Consider the following 18,452-nt stretch of genomic DNA (forward strand, 5'->3'; position numbering starts at 1 on the left):
CACACACTTTTTTCTACTTTGGCATTCCTAATGCTAACGCATAAATAAATAAATGAATGAATAAATAAATAAATAAATAAATAAATAAATAAATAAATAAATAAATAAATTATGTGTCCTATGACTTGCGGTTGCACCTAGCGTAGCGAGAAGTTAGCCAACTATTATGTTCATAAGCAGAACAGGCGTTGTTCAAAGGATTAAAAGGATTAATCCATCATGTTTTTGGCTCTGTCTGCTGTTAAGAACGGCCTGCTGAGGTGCAAGTTTTGCCAGCCAGTTGCGACAGCGGCGTCAAACTTTTTCTGGAAGGCCGCCGCCACCCTCTAGCCACGGCGTCACTAAGTCGACTGTGTCCGGAGGACAATACGCGCGTCCTCGACTCTCCGTCGCAGGAGCCGAGATGAGTTCGACGAAGCAGGCTTTGTGCCAGAATACGACACCGCTTACCCGGTCTGCCGCGAGCGGGGGAGTCCCCAAGGGAACGTAGTTCGAGGCCCCTTCCCACGCGCCGTTGAAGATGCAAGACAATGGGCAACCGGTGGCTGCGCACCGGGGGTCAGCTTGGGGAATAAAAGGCACCTTTCCTGACGTAATCCCCGAGTTCCACGAAGTCCGTCTGACGTCGGTTGAGGACCGTGAAACTGTGCGGAAGTGTGTGTGTGTAATCCCTCGCGCAGAGAGGCGACTCGTTTACGATGACTGGTCGAACGTTTCCCTCACCTTGCGATTGAGGGAAGACCGAGTGTTTATAAACCGCTGTTGTGCGGCTGCTTAGTGTACTTTCTCTCGCAGTCAAGCTGAACTGATGAACTGCAACGTCCTTATGTAGATACTGTAAATAAACCCATATTCCTCGTTCTGGATGAGAAGCAGTACCTCCCTTCAACGACGTCCTCAGCGTGGATAAGTTGCACGACGGCATGGGCTAGCTACCTTCTAATTCATGCCCGACTCCAATCTTGACAACTCGTTACGAACGGTGGGATTGAGCCCTCAATCCTTACGTTGCGCGCAAGCCGAATCGGTCTGTACGAATATGTGCGTGCTGAGGGAACACGTGTCTTTGAGTGTTTCCCGAAGTCTACACTTGCGTGCTTTTTGTGGATGGTGTGGACGCTATCCGATAACAAAGGCGACCACCATTTTGTTTCGTGCCAAAACAGAGCGAGACGGAAAAAGAAAAGAGAGACTGTAGTTTCGCCGGAAAGTCGAAGCACTATTGATACCGAAGTATAAGACAGATACGCGAAGTTAAATTACACCACCGAGAGACGCCAGATTCTTGGTGCTGCAGGAGGACTCAGGCTGTGAAATTAACTGTATCCTACTACGAGGTCTATAAATACTCATACGGCGTCACTTCAGTGAACAATTCTTCGAGGTCACACGAAGTTTTGTGAAGCGGAACTGTTGTTAACGGCTATATATATATATATATATATATATATATATATATATATATATATATATATATATATATATATATATATATATATATATATATATATATATATATATATATATATATATATATATATATATATATATATATATATAACCTTGTAGTTGTTGCAAGTGTGATGCTTCTGATGCTTCGCTCATGCGTGTCTCTTTCTCGTAGTCCTCGTCTGATCACGCCGCTATTCACCTAATATGAACGCACGCCAACTAGCAGTTAAGCTTTCCTGCATGCTAGACCATTATTATTCGGGACCGTTTGTTAATATTTTTTTATACTGTTACATTTGCGGTAAAGAAAGAAAGAAAATGGAAGAACGTACATTACGTCACAGATGAGACCCGAACCCATGGTCTCCGATACACTGTCGCTTCAGTTTTGAAACCTTTGACCGTGCTTGTAGCGCCCTTCACTGAGTTCCCATGCCTCTAACGCGATCAGTGTAACCTTTCTTTGTTCAGTTATTCAGAATTTAACGAGCGGCGCTCAAAGCCATGACAAGGGATGTTGAACAGCAATTGAAACCGTAGGCGCCACAACAACCCTGCGCCAACATATACGTAAAAGAAGATATTCGCGGGAATCTTCTTGGCATTTATTTGCTACAGCGTTGGCAGGCGTAGTCGACGACAGGAGCGTCTGGCTGGGATCGGCTGGTGAACCATGAGGCAGCGGGCCGGACCACTGAACCGGTGCTCGAGCATATATATATATATATATATATATATATATATATATATATATATATATATATATATATATATATATATATATATATATATATATATATATATATCATCAGCCTATTTTGTGTCAACTGCAGGACGAAGGCCCTCTCCCTGCTATCTCCAATTACCCCTATCCTGCGCCAACCTATTCCAACTAGTCCCGCGAATTTCCTAATTTCATCGTTCCACCTAGTCTTCTGCCGTCCTCAACTGCGTTTCCCTTCCCTTGGTACCCATTCTGTAACCCTAATGGTCTAACGGTTATCAAACCTGCGCATTACATGACCTGCCCAGTTCCATTTTTTTTCTCTTAATGTCCATTAGAATATCGGCTATAGCCGTGTGCTTTCTGATCCAAACCACTCTCTTTCTGTCTCTTAACGTTATGCCTAGCATTCTTCATTCCATCGCACCTTCGCGGTCCTTAACTCGGTCTCAAACATCTTTGTCAATCTCCAAGTCTCTGCCCCATATGTCAGCACCGGTAAAATGCACTGATTGTACACCTTCCTTTTCAATGATAATGGTAAGCTTCCAGTCAGGAGCTGACAATCTCTGCCGTATGCGATCCAACCCATTTTTATTGTTCTATGAATTTTCTTCTTATGGTCAGGGTTCCCCGTGATTAGTTGATCTAGGTAAACGTACTCCTTCACAGACTCTAGAGGCTGACTGGCGATCTTGAACTCTCGTTCCCTTATCCGGTTATTCATCATTATCTTTGTCTTCTGCATATTAATCTTCAACCCCACTCTTACACTCTCTCTGTTAAGGTCCTCAATCGTTTGTTGTAACTCGTCTGCAGTGTTGCTGAATAGAACAATGTCGTCGGCAAACCGAAGGTTGCCGAGATATTCGCCGTTGATCCTTACTCCTAAGCCAAACTTCTTCCAAACACGCAGTGAATAGCATTCGAGAGATTGTGTCTCCCTTATTTATTTATTAGGCTTATTTGCGGATTTCTCTGTTACCTAATTAAGGACATGGATCTGTATAAACTTATCAATGCCGGAAAATCTAAGAGACAACAGAAAATTTGAAACATTGGTACACCGCCTGCGTCTTGGTACTGCATTTACGAAACACTTCTTGTACAGCATAAAACGTGTCTCTAGTCCGCAGTGTTCTTGTGGCCATCCAGACAAAGATGTGCATCATCTTCTTCTCGAGTGCACGAAATACGATACACAAAGAACGGTACTCCAAGCTAATTTGCTTATATTAGACAGAAGACAATTCCCTCTAAAAAAGATACTTGGCCCATGGCCAACTGCGGGCCTTCAAAAGAGAGCGTTTCTTGCTTTGAAAAAGTTTTTAGAGGACACCAACATTTTGGGAAAATATTAGGTATCAGATGATCCGAATACGCTAAATGAGTAACACAAACGTTGTTCGTGGTTAATATAATTGGTTTATGTTGTGATCGCAACTTTTACGCAATATGTATAATTCTGTTCTGTACTTGCAGTCCATTACATGTGTTGTGTGTTTTGGCTGTTCAAAACATCTGACTTTATATAAGCGTATGTGGACTTATTGCGACTCATGTACTGTTGGACTGTATATTCTTTATTCATCCAGTGTTCGACTGAGTGCCATATTTCGTGTCGCTATTCTCCCTTTTTACACAAGTTTGGTTCCTTTGCCAAGTGACAAGGAGTAGCCGGTGCCACCATAAAGGCGCCAACCTCTCCTAATATTCATTTCAATAAAAAAACCTCTCCTAATACTCATTTCAATAAAAAAAGTACATGGATGTGATCCACTGTATAGAGTATCCCTTCCTGAAGCCAGCCTGTTCCCTTGGTTGACTAAAGTCCAGTGTTGCCCTTATTCTAGTGGTGATTATTTTGGTGAATATTTATTTTTTATGATATAATACTGAGAGTAAGCTAATGGGCCTATAATTTTTCAAATCATTAACGTCTCCCTTTTTGTGGATTAGTATAATGCTTGCATTCTTCCAGTTTTCTGGGACCTTGCAGTCGATAGACTCCTCGTATAAAGAGCCGCCAGTTTTCCAAGCATTATGTCTCCTCTAGCTTTGATTAAATAGACTGTTATTCCATCTTCTCCTGCCGCTCTTCCTCGTTTCATTTCTTGTAAGGCTCTTCTCACCTCATCGCTTGCTTCTGTATCCTGTTCATTACTGTTTCTAATGGAGGTATCCTGACTCCTCTGGGTATTGTACAGGTCAGTATAGAATGAGAGGGTAGCAGTAGTCGTAATCAAACTTAATAAGAGGTGTAGAGTAAAGGTAGTACAAGCCCACGCTCCAACATCCAGTCACGATGACGATGGAGTAGATCAGTTTTATGAAGATGTTGAATTAGCGATGAGAAAAGTGCAAACTCACTATACTGTAGTAATGGGCGACTTCAATGCAAAAGTGGGGAAAAAGCAGGCTGGGGAACAAGCAATCGGAAACTACGGCGTCGATTCTATGAATGCTAGAGGAGAGATGCTGGTATAATTCGCAGAAAGGAATAAGCTTCGAATAATGATCACCTTTTTCAGGATGCGTAGCAACAGAAAGTAGACCTGGAAAAGCCTTAATGGCGAAACAAGAAATGAAGTTGATTTCGTACTTTCTGCCGACCTCGGCATAGTGCAGGATGTAGAAATGATAGGTAAGGTAAAGTGCAGTCATCGCAGGTTAGTGGGGGCTAGGATTCACCTCAATTTGAAGAGAGAAAGAGAAAAATTGGTCAGGAAGAAACTGGTCAACTTAGAGGTAGTAAGGGTAAAAGCAGACAAATTCAGGCGGGTACTTGCAAACAAATATGCAGTCTTAGAACAGAGAGATGATGACGACATAGAGGTAATTAATGAAAACGTAACTAGGCTGGCTTCAGAGGCAGCAGTTGAAGTGTTAGGCAAGGCACCAAGGCAACCAGTAGGCAAGCTCACCCAAGTAGCAAAGGACCTAATAAAGAAAGGACAAAGTATGAAAGTGTCCAACTCAAGGGATAAGATAGGATAGTACACATCAGACGCCTACATCTGTAACTTAGTAGCGGATATAAGAAAGTGACAGCAGCCGCAACTCCCAAGAAATAGCAAAACGACGTGGTTTCGCGTATAGCCACTGCCCATCTTCTTTTGTGGGGCACTTGCGCAAAAATTTGCACAGCCTAGCCTTTACGCTCCTTCGGAAAACATTTCCTATAGTGTGGCCACGTTTCTATAGGGCCAAGCCGGAGTTTATTGTGGATCTCAAAACACTGCTGACGGCTTTGTCGGGCTCTCTGCAAAGTAGCGGTGCCATTAAGATTTCATTAAGCAGACAAACAATGGGTACAGAATGATACCTAAGTTCGCTTATCAAGAAAATGATGGAGTTTTTAGCAGACAGAGCCCGCCAACGGAGTTAGACCCCGCAGAGTCAAAGAATATCGAGTCGTATGCGAAAGTTACCTGTGACAGCGATGGTTAGCTGGGTCAAGTTTCTAGGTCAACAGCACTTCTTTGCTGAGAAGCACCGATCATGCTCTTTATGTCTCTGAATTACTTCTTCAAATTAATCAGCAAGGTGCGTCTTTTGTTTGCTGATTCTGAGAAAATTTCTCCCTACTTGAAACATTCAAGAAAAGGGAAAATTTGCATTCACCTGGACGGCAGCGCGAAGCTTTTTTCGGTCACAGAAAAGAGCTAAGGCCGCAGCATCCTGCGTACATTAGCTGCCGTAAGGTGGAATACTCTTGGTTCTGTTAACAAAAAAGAAAAAAAAACGGAGCTCGCAAAAAAGGGAAACTTAAAACATCCAGAGAGAAAGAGATAGCGAAAGAGAGAGAGATAAAACTAGAGATGATCTCTGAAGAAACGTGCCAAGAATACCGAGCCTCCAAGATAAGTCAGTGCGGGAAAAAAAAAAAAAAGAGCTGTGAAAACGGAGGGCGGAATCGGAAACACGAACAAATAGGAAATGTTCTATTTTTTTATGGAAATTATTTGAAGAAAGAAAGAAAGGTAGAACAGTCATACGAAGTTTCATAAATAAATAAATAAATAAATAAAACGGCAATTACGAAGGGTCGCAGAAATGTCCCAAGCTGGAAACACGGGAGGGAGGCGGTCGCAGAAAGAGGAGCAAGAAGACACATCGAGAGTAAAATAAACGATAAAAGGAAAGCTGCGGGGGGGGTCGGTCAGGAACAAGGAGGTGAGCCCCGAGACGTGAAAAGCTCTCGCAAATCAGCGCGCTCACCCTCTCCACCCCACCTCCTCTCTCCCTCCCTCCCCCCACGCCCTCTCCCAGTGCGCGGAAGTCGGCTCTCGCCCCGCGGAGAGCGAAACCCGGCTTCGGAGCAGCGGCCTGTAGCCGGCATCGCTCCTCCCGCGCTTCGGTCGGCCCCCGGTTCGTTCGGCGAAGATGCCGTTGCGGACGCGTCCGCACGGACTTGTGCGGGTCATGTTGTTTCGGTTCCTCTGCGCTTTGGTGCTGCTGGACGCGGGCCCACTCGCGTGGGCCTTCAACGTGGACCTACCTTCGGCCCTCGTGCACCGGGGTCCCAAAGGATCCATGTTCGGATTTGCCGTCACCGTGCATAGGGACCGCGGATTCAACTTGTGAGTAGAGGACCGCCGGAACGCGGACGGCCTGTCTGCTATTACTGACCGTTTTTAAGCGCGTTTGTGAAAAGCGCTTTATTACCGGAAAGTGTGTGTGTGTGTTTTATCATCTCATTATATATATGATCATTTGATAATGGAACAATGTGCTGTTTGTCAAGAAGCAGACGATACGATAGACGCCAGCGTTTTTCCAATTTCACCCAAACAAATCAGTCAATCAATCAATCAACCTTCGTTCTCCGAAGCTATACAACCGCGTGCACTGCCGATGGCCGTTGAAACGTGTTGTGACGGAGCTTACCAAGCTGGTTCGGGAAGGTGCAAATGAGCTTTTTCCGCAATTGAGCGGGGGCCGCTTGCCCTGCGAGCCATGCAGCGCACTTTTATCATCATCGTCCGAATGCCGCTGCGACCGTTATTCACATTTTTTTGTTGTTGTTCGGGTATGTTACTCGTTCAGATGATCGCGCGGTTCGGTTATTTCGTGCGTTAATGCTATTGCGACCGTTATGAAAGAGCGAACTGGTCTCGACAAGTTGAAAAAGAGAACAGCACGGAACGACAACTGAACGTGGCAAAGGGGTGTCACCCCAACACGACTTCTGGATTACGATGTCAGCGATAGGTTGAGATCCAGTCAGGAACAGCAACAGTGCGCCCCAGTACAACCCGGCGAGGAGCCCGTTTCGACAAGTACTTTCACCTTTCTCGTAATCTGCTTCATTCTGCGGAGAGTGTTTACATAACGATCAAGAAAATTCCGATTGGCGTTCGTACACAGAAACGTCCCTTGGCCGACTTCCCCCTCCGAGGATATATACGTCCGTGATGCGCTCTTCTGAATGCATTTATTGATTCAGTGAACTCAGTAGCGTATATTCATAGATCTGTGTCTATACCTCCGTAGGGCCGACGTAGCGATCTTAGTCGTCGAGCGCGCCGCTGCGGAGTCGAGAGAGACCTGTGGTTGTCACTCACGCGCTCAGCCACTCATTTGGCAAGGAGAACTAGACTGCACCGTTCGAAAAATCTGGAAGCGGTCCCGAAAAGCCGGTCGCGACACTGCACTCGGCAGCGGGGCCGCTTCTCGCGCGAGCCAAGACAAATTAGGGATGCGAGAGGATCGTCGTTTCTCCTTTCTTTTCTTTTAAACAAGATACTAGATCGCGCAAGCGTCGCGTGCGTGTATAAGGCTTCTTGTACCTGAATCGTGAGCGTTCACGTGAGGGGGATTGCGCGTACAATCTGCACGAACCGGCCGGACGGCGGCTTCTCCAACTCACGCAGTGCACTCTGCATGAAGCTGGCAGTGTTTCGTTTATCCCCAAAATTAAATATTTAGAAGGATCTGCGAGCCACGCGTTAACCAAACGCGCTGCGCAAATGTCGTGATACAGAAGTTGCGGGTACTTTACACTAGTACTGGCAAACTTGCCCGAGAAAGATCTGCGCGGCTTGCCAAATGTATACCGCGCAGTCGCTGTTTGTAGAAGCAGCACTGCTGGAACTTCGCGCCACGGGCTGTTCACACAGAAAAGTAAGGCTTCTTTCTATAGGGTGTCCCAGCTAACGTCAGCCCAGCTGTTCAACGAAAAACAAAAGATTAAAAAAAAACACGGTGCAAGATGCGATCATAGGACCTACGTTGTTCAGTCGACACACCTTTGACGACCGAACGCAGTAGCTTTTATAATTGTACTTTGCGCCGTCTTTAATTTTTTTTCTTTTCGTTCGCCAGCTTGGCTAATGTTAGCTGGGACACACGGTATATAAGTTGCCTTTGGCCCACTCGGTACTATGTAGGCCTGTAAATTTTAACGTGTAGGACCGCAGTACACACCGTCGGCAGGAGCGCCATACGCCTCTATATTTGGAAGAAATCCCAATGAAAGTACAGCTGTTGACGACGTTGTTTCCAAGGCACGGAAGTAATTTACTATTCGTCGCACCCACGCGCATGTCGTCCAGTGAAACCTTCCGTCACGATCGAGCGATCGTCTTCAACGCTTCCCATCTGGCATCCACTGTTTTGCTTGCCTGTTAGCTTTGCTTTACCACGTTCCTCTTCTGTGGCCGTGCCTATATTTCTTACTTCAAGGACTTCGAGCCACCACCTGAGGCCACCACAACGAAAACTGCCGGACTAGTCTTACACATAGTATCACGAACGCATACGATGGATATCGACGCTGTTTTGCATCGGTTATCAGAAACGTAACGCGCAAAAAAAAAGTAAGACATCCACGCATGAGCGCGCATCCTGAATGTGTCTGAGGCGCGAAAGGGAAAATGAAATACAACGCGGACAGCGCTGGCACCTAACTATATTTTCCAACTCGCCAAAAGAACACTTACATGTGGCGACTTACTCCCATCTAGTTTTTTGGCGTTTTCATTGCGTAGCACGTATTCTTTCTGCGTAGATAATGTAAATCAGAAGTCGGCGCTGCATACTCACTTCCAGTGTTCGTGTTCTGTTTTGTTGTGCTGTATAGATACCACATCAAGACGACCCCACCAACGCAGCCCAAACGTTTCCCTTAGCAGCAGAGGCTCTCTAAGATCTCTCAGGAAGGGTTGCAATTAAAAAAAAGAAAAAAAAAACGGCGCGCTCCATTCTGCATGCGCACGAGACAAGACAAATTGACCGCGCATCGAAGGAGCTTCGTTTGTTCGGCGCAGCCGTCGCTCGAACGGCGCGAGTGGGCCCACTTCGACGAAGTCCTGAATGGGCCCTCGCGGCATCTGCGACCGCGCGCAGAAAGCAGTAGTGGAGGGCGCGCGTCGACGAGAGATACGAAGCGTCTGGAGGAAACCCGACTCCGCCCGAAGGAAGGGTCCCGGAGGGTCCCGCGCCGCGCCGAAGGGCAAGCGTTCGGCGCCCACGCTGGTGCCCTGCCTTGCTCCGCGCTCTGTCGCGCGCGCGCGTCCCCAGCCGCGCACGGCACCCGGCTTTGACTTCGGTGTAGACGGCCCATACGCTGTACTGAGCTATTAGTAGGTTCATATACAAACGAAAGCTCCTGAACGGCGTTTGAAGTGGGACGCTTGAAGGCAGAGCGAAATAGAGAAACAAGGGATGAAAGGCAGAGAGGTCAACCACACGGACATACTCGAATATCCTGCAAGGGGGAAAAGAGGATGGCGGATTGGAAGGTATAAGGAAATTGTAAAAGGAAGAGAGAGAGAGGGTGTGTGTGTGTGTGCTAGTAAACACAATGTGTCTATAAACGTCTTCTCAGGTGCGCTGATTTCAAGGAAGTCATCAAAGCGCGTAGCTTCTTGGGCCAATGATGTGCGAGTTCAAGTTGGCTATACCCAGCACGAGAGGAAGGGGTAAGGATAAAGAAAAAAAGAAGAGACCAAACTAAGTAAACCGCGTACACAGTGAGGCGCGATTTCGAACATATATATATATATATATATATATATATATATATATATATATATATATATATATATATATATATATATATATATATATATATATATATATATATTATCGGGAAGTTTTCATCGTTGCGGCCCCTTTATTTCGAATACATGGTTTCAGCGTGCACATAAAACACCGTGTATGCCAAAGTTGGCGCGAGGCGGCAGGACAACAAACAGTCTGGCGTCAAGCGAGGCACAACGCACTCCTTTCATTGAACACTCTGTCGACAGCTGCTCAGAGCCGCTTCGTCGGTCGCCGCGGGAACGTCCGAAGCCCCCCACCCTCTCCAAATCAGTATACGAAGTGGGAACCCCGTAGTTATACGTAAATCACTCGTTCTCGCCCCATGGACCACGCTAAGGAATTACCACGCGCGGAATTCGACCAAGCCCGTCGTAGCCGTGACGCTTATGCACGCAGAAAGCCACGTAAACGTCCGTTGCGCTTCTTCAAGAAAACTGGTCTGTACATCGCGTTTTGCTGTATTAGTTAACGTTTCTCTGCGCGTGTTTGCGCATTCACTTTATTTGTTCCTTCACTTTCTGCCACGCCCTTTCTCGCCCCTTTTCCAAGATAGGCGTGGCGAATCGGACGAGACTTTGCTAAACCTTCTTGCTTTCCCTGCTTTCTTTATCGCTTTATCTGTCTTGAGTGCGCTATTGCAACCCTTTTCGTATGCGGCCGTAACGTTACCTGCTGTTCCTGGTGTGACGAAACGTCACCGTCCGTTGCGCTTTGCCAACTCCAACGGGTGGACACTGACTGAAGCAGAGTCAAACACGCGCCACTCAAACGTCAGTGCTTGTGTCGACCCTTCTTTTCGTCTCCGTTCTTTGCGCTCATACGTGATGACAAATGTCGATAATTCGAAGATGTCCCAGCTCTGCGAGAACATTTTAAAGAAAGAAAGAAAGAAAGAAAGAAAGTAAGAAAGAAAGAAAGAAAGAAAGAAAGAAAGAAAGAAAGAAAGAAAGAAAGAAAGAAAGAAAGAAAGAAAGAAAGGTTGTTGTCCATCGAATATGCGGGTCCTACCTACCACGGGTGCTTGGCCGTAAAATGGGCAGATTATTCCAAGTTATAATGAAAAAAAAATAAAACTTCAGAATTGCTACGGACTAAGTGCTGTAGAAGGTGGAGTTATATATTAATATGAACGCAACAATACTAGGAATAATCACTAACTGCAAAGCGCACAAAAGAAATAAAAGAAAAGATACAATTCTAACACGGACATCGGAGTAAACATCCCTGCGTGGGGATGAATCCCACTATGGTGGCGCCAAACAAAAGAATTACGGCTTCTTTAAGTCTAAGCCATGTTTTCGAAGAGGTAGTTTCAATAAACGCTCTCTAACCGCAATTAAAGCGGCGACAAGATAGGAGGAAGTGATGAATAGTTTCTTCCTCGTAACAAAAAAAAAAAAAGAAGAGAAGGAAGAGCAGCATAAGGAGGGCATCAAACCTGATCCAAGCGTTTAAGTAGAAGTTCAGGGAAGGAGTGCGGTATTTTGAGGGAGACCTCAACATCACCCTTGTGTTGCAGTAACTACGAGCATTGACAGAGCGTGCTATTTTTCAAGTCGACTTTGTTTACAAACGTGACCGTAGCGCGTTCATTTGTCTTTCGGGAAAAAAATAAAAGCAGGCGAGCGCCTGCTCTTCTTGAAAAGCTCTACATTGTTCTTTTTTTTTTTTGTGAGCTACGATGAACATCGTGTGAGTAAGGACCCCGTGTTACGTCATGCTTGCTCCTGTTTGTTTATTTTTTGAAAGTACCAGTGTTTACTGCTGGGCTAAACTATGCTATGCGGTTGCGAACTACGTGAATCAGAGCCCCTTGTCAGGCAAAGTGAGCTATCAGACTCTGCTGCTGCAGTGATTATCGTTATCGGAGTAATAATAGCCATCGCCGTCACTGACCTCACACGACCAAGGCCTCTCCAAAAACTTGTCAGTGAACTCTCCACATTACAACGTTTGCGTATATGATCGATTCAATGATTCCATATCTTTTCATTGCGTTTCCTGCACTGTTCTTGAGAATCGAATTTGAGAGACAAACTATAGAAATAACGGGCGTGCGAACTAAATAGTTAAAATAAATAAAGAAACATGACAGTTCAAATTCAAGGCCGATATCATGTGCGTTATTGCCATTGCAAGGACATTAAACAGCAACATTGAATCAGTTTATACATTTAAACCTGTCGGTTAGAACTCCATTTCGCATATTTGGCTCGAAGAGGTTGATTATTGCTTGGTCCAAATTTTTCTTTCCTTACTTTCCCGCCAGAACGTCACCGCTAGCACATCACTGCAGGTCATCTCTTGTATTTGTTGGGCATTGCGGTAAGGACGCATGGTCGTTTTACTGTTACACAAGTGCACACGCAGCTTAACTTAAATAATTAGTCTCCCGCTTATGCCAGCAGCAACGCTTAGTTGCTGTCTTAAACGAGCTGCGCTCTGACACGACCCCGTCGAATATATATACTGCCACAAGACTCTCTACTAACTGCGACACTGCCCTCCTGTCACGTGGTCGCGGTAACTTCGATTAACATCGGCCGCATGGCACAACCGTATACGCGCAACCGATTATCCGCATTTGTTTTCTTTTCTTTCAAACTGCGCGCTGTGGCGCACATTGCGGCGAGACTTGGCTACATATGCTGACCAAGCAATGGAGGCTATAGTTCTGAATCGCGGCTCGTAAGCTCGGGTACAGTGTGGGAATGGCGCGCCGGCGCCAGCACAGTTCGCGGCGCGCGCCATAGTGTTTACCTCGTGCACGGGATGTCTGCCAAATGACGCGCACGCCGTGCCTTGTCCGCAGCCGAGTGTTTAAACGAATCTCGCGGCTCCCGAACGGAGAAGAGAAAAAGACCACTTCCGCCATGCGCTACGCGCACCTCGCCCTCCCACCAGCCCCGGCAGCGCGACCCTGCATTTCCGAGCCGTGTCTTTTTTTCTTTTTCGCCGACGGGACTTACGACCTCGGAATCGGTTTATTTCCACACGCGGGCGGGTACGACGCCGTTACGATGCATGCCGTGAGCGAAGAGCCCCCTCCCTCCTCGTTCATAACATCGCGTCCGCGTGCGCACGCTGGTCGTTACAAGTAATGCGTTTGGAATGTGACGCGGTGATGTAAAAATAAGATAGTAGAATCGTCGTTTATGTCGACATTTTTGTTTTTCAAGGTTACAAGGTCGAAGTTACCATGTTCCGTCTGTCGAGCTTCAGTAAAGGTTTAGCGTTTAAGCATTGTAAACAGTGGCGTAACCAGAAATATCATTTCGGTTGGAGGGGGACACGCACTTGACTCGGGACGGGGAGCGTGATGACGGAGCAGGAGGAGCTTGGCGCGCCTAATACTAACGCAAAAAATTTGTGGTGGGTGGGGAGGGGGGTCATGTGCCCAGTGTGTCACTGATTGAAAAGGTTACACATTGCTCTTAATTATGATTCGTGAAAGAGTTAAAGGGAAGCGCAGTCGAGAACAGGGATTAAGGCGGTGGGATGGAGTTACACATTTTGCAGGTATGGATAGAATGAGCTGATGCAAGACGGAGGTAACTGGAGATCGCTGGGCGCGAGAGGATTTCTCCTGCAGAGGACACGTAATGTTTTCAGTTGATGATGACCAACGAATTAAGACGTTGTGGCTTCCATTTGTCACTCTGGCAAGAACAAAACAAAAGAATGTGTGTGTTGAAGTGCAGGACGCACACTGGTCGTATACATTGCGAACCGTTATCGAAGTCCACGCGTGGTTCATTCGTTATAGACTGTATTGTGAGAAACGATACGAACGGCGCTGTTACTTTCAACTTCCTCAATTCCACTTTCTAGATGCAAATAATATAATGCCCAAGAGTGGGGACGAGTGCAACGCGAATTAAAAGCAAACAGTTAACATAAGAACGATCCGAGCTCCACGGTCTTCGGTAAAATAACGTCACCAGAAACGACGACTGCTATAGACTTTTTCGTGGCCCTTCAGTGCCAGAGAGCTGATAAGCAAAAGCATTGCAGATACCGAGACATACACGCACAGTAGCCAACTCTCCCTTGCCCGTACCCCGTACTTCGGCATGCTTTCCAGTTCTAAAAAGAAAAAGCCGCGAAAGGATAAACGGTGACTACGTCCAGAACTTCGGCACTATATACACATCTCCAGGAATTTAACACGTTTCATAATACGTGCCACAACCACGATATCACTATGAGCCACGTCGTAGCGGGCGACTTCGCATAAATTTTTAACATCTAGCGTTCCTTGACGCGCAACAAAAATGCACGGTACGTGCGGGCGCTTCTGAATTCCGTCTCCACCGGAAAGCGGACGCCGCGCCCGTGATCAAACCCACGGCTTCGTGCTCAGCAGCGCAACGATAGAGCCGTGCACCCAGCTAACCACAGCGTGTCACAACACACTTGCGGATGTCCGTAACTTCTCCGCGAGTTGAAAGCCTTTGAGTGAGTGGACACATCTGGCCACGTGATCCGCCTCTTCTTTCTGTGGATCGTCGTCTCCCATCCTCCTCTTTTTTCGCCCGCTTTCCGTGCCGCCAAAGTAAAGTTGCTGGTTTAGAAAAAAAAAAAGGAAAATAGCGAGAAGACCATCGCAGGCTGAATTCTCTTTATCTAAAGTATACAGTTTGTCTTCTCAAGTTAAGCATTGCGAATGGTTGAGCAGTCCTTTCGAACGGCCCGGGAACTGCCATAGCCTCGGTAGAAGCAAAAGAAAATGACAGTAAAAGAGAGAGCGAGGAGACCGCACCGTGGGCCGGAGTCGCTAGCAGTCAAACAATTGGTTCGGGCTAAAACGTCGGGCCGGAGGACAACGAGACGCACAAAGCGGGCTCCTTGAGGATCACGGCCGCCCCTTCTCGTCCTGCGCCGCTTCGGCCCCGAGGCGCGCGCGTGCATTCGTTGTGCGGCTCCGTAGAGGCTCGCGCGAGCGCGGACCCGAGCGGGCGGCACGTGCTCCCCATCTGGGCCGGCCGCGGTCGGCCGCCACACGTCGCTCGTCGAGCAGGCATGGCCGGGGCGCCGACCGTTTACGACCGCGATGCCTACTCTCCTCAAGGGCATCCGAACCCTCGGCCCATCTGGGAGGGGGAAGGGGCGACTGGCCGACGGTCTCGCGAATGATGCACGCTGTCTCTGCCAGCAATGGGACAATGGAACAGGCGCGCGGACGGTACAGGGCCCCTTCCCACTCCCTCGAGGAGTTCGGCGCGATTTCCTTCTCGCCTTCTTCGGAGCGTGTTCCTGGAAGCGGTAAAAAAATAATGAATCGCGGATGTCCTCTGGGCGGTCGTCTTTGAACAGCGGGAGAGAAAAGAGGGCGCAGCTTCGCCGTGCGCTTTCGCCCCGTTGTAGGACGTGCACGTGCAGTTACCATTGGAGCGGTTGTCGCGGAACAGCCCTAAGGATGCGGGAAGGCATCGCGTCCTCGCTAGGGGTTCGAAACGAAAGTCAAATTCCGATTGAACCTAATCCATCCACAGGCGCCGGATGTTGAAGCAACTTTACGGCGATCTACGAGCGAGGCCATCAGTACGCGGACGGACCGAAATTTGTCGCGGGCGGGTGAAGGGCAGACGACCACGACCGTATCGCGCTGTTTCACAGTGCATTTTTCTAACGCGCCGACGCAAAATTGCGAAAAAGCTTGTGCGCGAGGACGGATACTTCATGGCATGGCGGTGCAACAGGCCTTCCACATGCATGCGCAAGGACGTGGAACAGATCGTCAATCACGTATTTCTGTAAGGGTATAAGTCGGTATACGTTCAGTTTAGTGCTGCGTGCTTCTCCGCTGGCTGCAACAGTATGCCACGAAAATTAAGGAGAGAGAGAGAGAGAGAGAGAGAGAGAGAGAGAGAGAGAGAGAGAGAGAGAGAGAGATGAGAACAGCCAGCTATAGCGTCAGCTAAAGGGAAAATTAGAAACATGCACCTTCTCCTTGTGGTGGTAGTGAGCGTATACATGCAAATGTACCTTGTACGTATACCATCTCGGCCTTAAGCTGTGATGAGGATGATAAACTATTGTACGCACGCAGATCGGCTAACAATCGGGCAGCGCGCTGAAAGTAAATTTAAGGTGCTTTTAAATAAAACTTGCAAATCTTTTAATGAAGCAGGCCAGTAAAGAAATTTAAAAGCAGCAAGACTGGCATGTTCACAAGGAGAGAAAATACGGCAAGGAGAAACAGAATAAGCTGTGACACAGAGGGAGCGAAAATAAGATCAAGCTGATAGGCTCAATATTGAACTTTTCTATCACAATGCACATTCCGGTCTGTGTCTGTGACCAAGAACGGAGGCATCAAAATAAAGTACGAATAGTGTATATTCACGAAATTGCCGCACCGACTTAGGCTCTTAGCGGAACGTCTAAAATGCTTTGTCTAAAGAGGAAAATAAGCGGTAGATAAAAGAAAAACTAGAAAATAAAGGAAGATCAACTGTTTCAGGTTTATTGCAGGACGAGCACAAAGCGAAAGTCGTAATGCCAGATATGCGCCTATAAAAATTTAGCGTGGGAACATGGCAACGAACCCTGATGACTGGGACACTTCAAGCCGTGGTCTTCAGTGGCATTCAGTGCTTCAGCGGACTAACATATACTAATACTTATTTACTTATTTTTTTTTAGTTTGCGTACACTCTGGCAGTGGGCAATACAGTAGGGGGGTAATTGAATGTTTATTCATGAAAGTATGTATACATGTGATAGAACGCTACGATGCCAAAAATGCACAGTACAGCAGTATAACTATATTGAAAGCTGTTTTGACTGCACTATAGGCCACATAACATAACGAGTCACAAATACAAAATAACAGTTACGTTAATACATGAACTGAACAGAAACATAAATGATACAATTAACTATGATACACGATTAGTAAGAACTGCGAAAGATTCGGAGCCTAAAGCAACTCTAATGGCATCACGGGCAAGCCGATTCCTAGTGTTGATGGTTCAGGGGTAAAAAAAGAAAAGAAGTGAATGAAAATGAAATGAAAAGGTTATCCCAGGCTTTGTTTCGAAGTCTCGCCTCTTCGTCTTTATCGTCTCGAAAGCACCGAGATGTCGCATGTAGCCCCGACAGAAATAGAGCGCTGTTCTCGCCGAGTAGCCGTTTGCGTGCCTTCTATACACGATAAGCGAGAAGCGAGAAAGTGTACGAGCTCGTGGGAAAGGGGTAGGCGGGAGAGAGAGGGGAGTAGATGGAGGGCGAAATGACGAGGAAGAGAGGAAGAAGGGATCCGGCGTTGACGGACGAAGTGCGTGCGCCATCTGCCCCGCGCGCGCGCCTCCCCGGACAACGACCGCGTCCGAGATCGGTGCGCCTTCTCGGCATCCGGAACAGAAAGTCCCAAGACACCGCTTGTTGCATTCCCCTAAGGCACGCCGACGGAATTGATGCCGGCTGTCAAGATTGCAGCCCGCGTCACGGCCTTGTCAGCGGTAAACAAACGGCAGTGAAAAATGCCGTCGTGCGCCACGATCTGATAACATGTTTGGAAATTCTCTCGTGTTATGGATTTGGCGTTCCCGCTTTCTTAATATAGAGCACGGAGAAGGAGTTTTTGTCGACTCGCAGTGCGTGATGGATGGATGCCAATAAATATACTTTTACGCACGCACACATGAAATGACGAGTGACTGTGATGAGGATAATTACTCTGATTGGGCACAACGGGCATGAAAACTGAGTTGGCCAAAATATTTATGCGTTAATTTCGCTATAAGTGTAATTGGGATTGAAAGAAATGTGCTTGAAAGAGCCATAGACAAGTTGGCCACTGTTGACCGCGCCAGTCTGCCTCGAAGCTTCTAGTTGCGAATTTCCACGGATTTTGCTTGGTTAATTAGTGTTCCTGGCATTCAGGTTGGTGATTAATTGGTCTTCGCACCACCAATTACTACCTTCCTGGTTACATTGGTTGGTAAGGTGACTGTTCCCAAGAGCCGGTGGCACCACGTTAAATTCCCCTGTCAAAAGCGACATAAAAAGCAAGCTTTTTGTTTACCCGTTACTCTTTTTTTATCAAATCATGTTTAATGCGTGTGTGCGTGCGTGTGTGTGTGTGTGTGTGTGTGTGTGTGTGTGTGTGTGTGTGTGTGTGTGTGTGTGTGTGTGTGTGTGTGTGTGTGTGTGTGTGTGTGTGTGTGTGTGTGTGTGTGTGTGTGTGTGTGTGTGTGTGTGTGTGTGTGTGTGTGTGTGT

The 18,452-nt window shown here is 46.9% G+C and overlaps 1 protein-coding gene across 1 annotated transcript in view; it reads left to right on the top strand.

Annotated features, from left to right (window-relative positions):
* Window positions 1-6,472: 6,472 nt before the first annotated feature.
* LOC142572772 (integrin alpha-PS2-like) overlaps window positions 6,473-18,452 on the top strand; it is a 93,510-nt gene continuing 81,530 nt past the window's right edge. The window contains exon 1 of the mRNA XM_075682115.1: window positions 6,473-6,759. Within this exon, the coding sequence (XP_075538230.1) occupies window positions 6,563-6,759 (197 nt within the window). The 5' untranslated portion in view covers window positions 6,473-6,562. The remainder of the gene's footprint in view (window positions 6,760-18,452) is intronic.

This window comes from Dermacentor variabilis, chromosome 2, assembly GCF_050947875.1.
Source record: "Dermacentor variabilis isolate Ectoservices chromosome 2, ASM5094787v1, whole genome shotgun sequence".
Classification (NCBI taxonomy): Eukaryota; Metazoa; Arthropoda; class Arachnida; order Ixodida; family Ixodidae; genus Dermacentor; species Dermacentor variabilis.